The sequence below is a fragment of the Xenopus tropicalis genome, chromosome 3 (assembly GCF_000004195.4).
Source record: "Xenopus tropicalis strain Nigerian chromosome 3, UCB_Xtro_10.0, whole genome shotgun sequence".
In the NCBI taxonomy this organism is placed as follows: domain Eukaryota; kingdom Metazoa; phylum Chordata; class Amphibia; order Anura; family Pipidae; genus Xenopus; species Xenopus tropicalis.
In genome coordinates, this window is record NC_030679.2 from 25124253 (window position 1) to 25130252 (window position 6000).

General features: G+C 38.6%; 1 protein-coding gene across 2 annotated transcripts; it reads left to right on the top strand.

The window, feature by feature from the left end:
• The first annotated feature begins 123 nt into the window (after positions 1-123).
• Positions 124-5634, top strand: thg1l (tRNA-histidine guanylyltransferase 1-like). 2 transcript variants are annotated; one of them, XM_002935896.5, is made up of 6 exons: positions 124-420; positions 1301-1477; positions 2816-2985; positions 4287-4375; positions 4493-4600; positions 5230-5634. In XM_002935896.5, the coding sequence occupies exons 1-6, from the start codon at positions 242-244 to the stop codon at positions 5389-5391; spliced, it is 885 nt and encodes a 294-aa protein (XP_002935942.3). In that variant the 5' UTR covers positions 124-241; the 3' UTR covers positions 5392-5634. The 2 variants fall into 2 exon arrangements, with proteins under 2 accessions (XP_002935942.3, XP_017948324.1); XM_018092835.2 differs by lacking the exon at positions 124-420 and having other exon boundaries at positions 1403-1477; positions 2787-2985.
• The last annotated feature ends 366 nt before the right edge of the window (positions 5635-6000 follow it).

Below are 6000 nucleotides of genomic sequence, written 5' to 3' on the forward strand. Positions count from 1 at the left end.
AATAAAAATGTCGCTCTTAAGAGATTGTGCGAGTTCTATGAAATACATGAAGGAAGGCGCTTGCTTGCGTAAAACTGAAGTCGGTGACAGCGCACAACAGGGAAGCATTGCGTGTCGGCCATATTTAGAGAGGGCAGAGCTTCTCTTCCATCCTAGCGACCTTTGGTATACACTTACATAGTCTGAAACGCATGGCGTCCATGTTTGAATCTGGCGGCCGTGGCGACTTCCTCTTCCGGTAATGCGGTCCCTGTTTGGCTTGTGGAGTAAGTCGTGTTTCCCTGCTGTACCGTGGGGACTGATCAGCTGCCGAGAAATGGCAAAGAGCAAATTTGAGTACGTGAGGGACTTCGAGGTGCAGGACACTTGCCTCAGGAACTGCTGGGTGCTGGTCAGGGTGGATGGGCGAAACTTTCATCGGTGAGCATAAAAAGTGTGGAAATAAATATTTTAACTGGTGGTTAGTGTCATTTAAACTTTTCATTGGGGGTCAGTGGATTTCGCCCGAAGTGAAATGCCTTGTCATTGCTTGATTTGCAATTTGCGTAAGTTTCTAGGCAAGTCTCTGAAGTTTTCTCTGAAGTTACGTACATTGTGTAAGTACGTCAGCCTTTGCCTGAAAATCCTCATTTTCCGAAGGTTGCAAGTAAAATACACATTGAAACAGTTGCCCTTTATTGGAAATACAAGTGTTACTAGCAGAGGGGAGATCCCGGAGCCGTAAGTCTCAGACAGGAGCACAAACAATTGTGTATATATATATATATATATATAAAATAAAGGCTGCTATGGAAGGCATTGGGTTTCAAGCTTTAAACACTAGTTTGATCATTATGGGCAGTCTGTGTCACCATCAGTACTTTTACTCATCATGTCACATAGTTTTGAGTGTGTAAAGGCTACTGCCACAAGGAAATCCAAAGTACTGGCTTTGCCATTATATTAGACACCCTCAGTGTATTCAGTTGCTAAGTACTTTTAAAGAATCAATTGAGCTGGCATTTCTATCATGCAGTGCACTCTTACCTGCCATTCCTAGCGTAGATGCAGACTTGAACCTAAACAACAGAGTTAAATCTGAAAATCTGACTCTACTGTTACAGGCGCAATTCTGTGACTTGTGGGCTGGTAATTGGGACCCTGTGATGGGGAGTGCCCTGCTAATTTAGCAGTCTGGGGCCCTATGATTTCTGATGGTGGCTTTGCAACCTCTGCAATATAACTGACTAGAACCAAAATAAATAGAAAAAGTCCACCCGTGCCTTTATAACTTAACAATATCAACTGTTTCTTGAAATAGGTTTGCTGAGCAGCATCATTTCACCAAACCCAATGATGTCCGTTCTCTGCAGCTCATGAATCGTTGTGCTCAGAATGTCATGGATGAGCTGGATGATATCTGCCTGGCTTATGGACAAAGCGATGAATACAGTTTTGTCTTTCACAAGAAATCTAACTGGTACAAAAGAAGAGCAAGGTTAGTAGGCAAGATTTCTCTACTGATTTGATACTGGCTGATTCTGACAGATGACAACAAATGAACAGGAAATTTGGCTTGAGTTAATTGTATATTAAAATTGATTATCTATAAAAATAGTCACACAAAGTTACAGGTTGGAAGCTGAATTTTCAGCCTCATCTTTTCATTTATTTTAAAGTGGTGGTTCACTTTTAAGTTAACTTTGAATGTCGATTCCCAGCATCTTTGCATTTGGTCTTCATTCATTTTTTTTTTTATAGTTTTTGAATTATTTGCCTTTCTCTTCTACATCTTAACTAAATAATTGAAAAACCACAAGTAATGAAAACCAATTGCAAATTGTCTCAGAATATCCCTGTCTACATCATGCTAAAAGTTAGTTTAATGGTAAACTACAAGGGTGAATTAGTGATAGACATTTTCTATTGCCAGTAGGCTGCCTGCACAGGTATTGACAATGTTATATAAGTACCTTGTGGCAGCTGCACAGATTAAAAGACAAGGAAGTTGGGCTTACATTATATATATATAATATATAGCACAGAATCCATAGGGAAGGCACTCACGATTCAAAGAAGTCAATCTTGCCTTGGGTGCAGTCTCCAAAAATATATACAAAAATTTTTTCGCGAACAGACCGCTCCACACAGGACTTAAGTTGAACAAAAAATTTATGAGAAAGGCTGGAACGCCAGCCGAAAAGCGTCAGTTCTAGTTATATACTTTAAATAAATTTTTTGTTCAACTTAAGTCCTGTGTGGAGCGGTTCGTGAAAGATTTTTGTATATATATATATATAATGTATGTGTGTGTGTATGTTTCACTCTACATACATAAACATACACAAACATTTAAAAATGTGGTCCATAACAGCTGAAAGGCTATTTAATGTTCCTTATTTAAAGTGCAGTCTGAGGGACTCATTCATTTTTATTGGCGGCTAGTCTGTGTTTTGTCAGGCAGCGTAGCATAAGAAACAAGAATACTTACATACGATTCAAACGCAATGGTCCCCGAGTATTAATTTGAGGTGCGACTTACCCCCTGGAAGCTCAAGCAGTAGCGTTTCCAGTAGGTATTAATGCAAATGTGCCCTACTAATGATTCCCACTTGTTATGGGAAATCTCTTTGCTGCAACTGTTCCTGCTGCTCATTTTGTCACAAATGGAGACAAGTTAATACATGTGACATTAAGATTTACTTGTTGGAATTGGTGTTTAATAATCAACTAAACTGAACTGTTTTTTTGGTTTTTTTTTTAAATATACTACTGCTAAGAAATTCTAGATATGTTTTTCCCAATAGAGCATTTTTTTCCCTTCTCTGTCTGTAAGCAAGTTTATGACCCACGTGGTCTCGCAGTTTGCCTCCAGCTATGTCTTCTACTGGAAGGAATACTTCCCGGATGTGCCAATCCTCTGTCCGCCAGGATTTGATGGAAGGGTTGTCCTGTACCCCAGTGAACAGAACCTTAAAGATTATCTGAGCTGGAGACAGGCTGATTGTAAGTGTCCTCTCTTCCTTTCATTGTTTTACCAGAAAAGCCTAATCAGGTTTAGTCAATCTTTTACAAGTGCAGCCCAATAAGAAAGCCAGTGTGTCAGTGTTCTCCCCAGTGTCCAACAATACCACAGATTATGACAAGAAGGACTGCCCCCCACATCATCTGGTACTTTTGGGCACAAATAGGGCTTTGCCAAGCAATGCAATTGGAGAGAATTTGGTAGATGCCAACTAAAATGATTCAGATACTTTAAAGGAAAAGAAAAGTCCCCAAACCCTTTCTTTGCCCAATTATTTTTGGTTAGCATAAAACACTTTACTTCTTTAACCATGCAGCTCCACATATTTGTCCCTAGATCGCCTCTCGCAGGCGCCATTTTGGATATGTCCTATGTCACCCACAGGGTTGCCTAGTATCTTCTGCGCATGAGCTGCTGGCAGCTGCCTGGAACCTGGAACCCTGGCCACTGTAATAAGCTCAGCTCCCTATAATTTTAGGAACGTTGCAGAGGGCACAGTACAACTGATTCTTGCTTCCTAGATTAGTTAATCTACTGAGCACCATGCTGTAGGTGCAAACCAACGAATGGTTACCCAGAGAGCTGTCTGCTAATGTGGCAGAACTCAAAGGGAATGCCAGGCATAAGCACTTTGTCGTACTGCTAGTACAAATATGGGACCTGTTACACAGAATGCTTGGGACACTGGGTTTTCCAGATAAGGCTTTTTCCGTAATTGCTCCATACCTTGTCTACTAAAAAATCATGTAAACTTTAATTAAACCCAGCAAGATTGTTTTGCCTCCAACAAGGATTAACTATCTTATCATAGTTTAAGTCAAGTACAAGTACTGTTTTATTATTACAAAGCAAAGGGAAATTATTTTTGAAAAATTGAATTATTTGATTATCATGGAGTCTGTGGGAAATGGCCTTCCTGTTATTCAGGACAACAGATTCTATACCTGTATGGGAAACAGAAATATCATTATCCTGTATATAGTGCAACGTTCTGCATGTCTTTAATGAGATTATTAAATACATTATTTAGAAACATAAAGGTTTATTGGTTCCATATTAAAAAAAAAAAAAATGACCATAGTGTGTGTAAATGCTATATGGGCTTTAGATCATAAGCAGGCTTGGGACTGATGTGAATGACAGATTATATCTGTTAAGCTCTGCAGAATATGTTGAGATATATAAAAAATAATAGTCATCATGTTTTTTACTACTTGGCAAATTATACCAATATGATGTTGTCAAAGAATCTTCTCTTTTTGTCGTCATGTCATATTCATAGGTCACATCAACAACTTGTACAATACCGTATTCTGGTCTCTTGTACAGAAAGGAGGTTTAACACCAGCGCAGGCGCAGGACCGGTTAAAGGTGAGGGAGGGGGGGTTTGTTTCCATTTTCTCCTCATTCTTGTTTTGTCATGTCACACAGAATGCACCATGCATGAACACATTTAGTCTCAGTATTGATTTATTTATTTCTTTCCAGGGAACTCTTGCTGCAGAAAAGAATGAAATCTTATTTTCCGAGTTCAACATCAACTACAATAATGAACCACTGTTGTACAGGAAAGGTTCTGTCCTTATATGGCAGAAGGTGAGGTGGCTGAGCTTTTTTTCCTAATGACCACAATCTAAAAATTCTAATTCAGTCTCTCCTTAGACTAGAAATGATCACACATTATGTTTTGGATTCTGTAGCAGCCGCAGAGCAGCAAAGTCCTTGACCAATAAAGATCTGTGTGTCAGATGATTCCTGCAGTAGTTTCCCATCTTCTTTATTTACATTATATGTTTCAGGCTGCTATTAGTTATGTAAGCTTATGTACCAACTAACAATGTACATTAAATATAGAATACAATCAGTGCAAGGCTAGTTAGTAATTAACTCACATTACATGTGAATGGTAGATCCAAGATGGTGCACTCATGTGCCACTTCAAAGGCATGAATCATTACTGCTTTAGTGCTGTTAAACCTCTCTGCCGGTATAGTAAATCCCGTATATAATACAGTATACAGCATATAAATTCAATTTATTTTTTACTTTTTTTCTTTAAAAAACAAATTAAAGGGAACCTGGGATAGGTGCAGCATCCTCCTTAAAATATAGAGCAATAATTACCATTAATGTGATGTTCTGGACCAGGAGGCATTTAACCATTTGCCTTCTTTCATGTTGAGGTGAACAAATTCTTCAGGCCTTAAACGCAACTTCTGTTTTAGGTGAATGAAGTGAGCAAGAAAAGGATAAAACTCCCCAATGAGGTGGATGAGAAGGAGGTTGAAGTATCCCGTTGGAGAAAGGAAACCGTCATATTGCACTGCGATGTCATCGGAGACCAGTTTTGGGAGGAGCATTCATCCATCCTTTCAGACGACAGCTGACTTTTACCACTATGTCTGTTTTGCTATTTATTTTATTTGTACCTCCTCCAGGTATAAAAGAATTAAGAAAATACCTAGACATGTGATGATGCTACAAGTAAACTAATAGAGAGCATACTGTAATATATGTAAATATTTTCATACCTTAATAAAATATAATCATTGCTGAAGCCTGTATTGCACCCAGCTGTTCTAAGATAAGAAGGCATTATGTTACAGTAAAAAGGTTGCTTTTTAAAATGACTCGACTTTCAGTTTATTTTTAATAATGTATTGTTTTTGGACCCAGTCCCTCTGGGCCTCCCATTCTGCAGCCAGGTTGCTTGGGGTTACTGGGGGTCAGTGAAAAACACTTCCATCGTTTACTAAGACTAGGAAGTCCAGGAGCCCACACTGCCTAATCAGAAATTACAATTAATATCAGTTTGGAGTGGATTAATAAAAACTTACTGCTAATAAATCTGACCCTGTGGAGAGGAAAATATGTGACTTGAGTAAATATGTCTTTAGACAAGGGTTTGTCATCAGTCGCAACTAATCTATTCATCTATAATTCTGGTCTTAATCATTTTTATTTTGCCAGAAAACATTGTTTAAAGTGGGTATTAT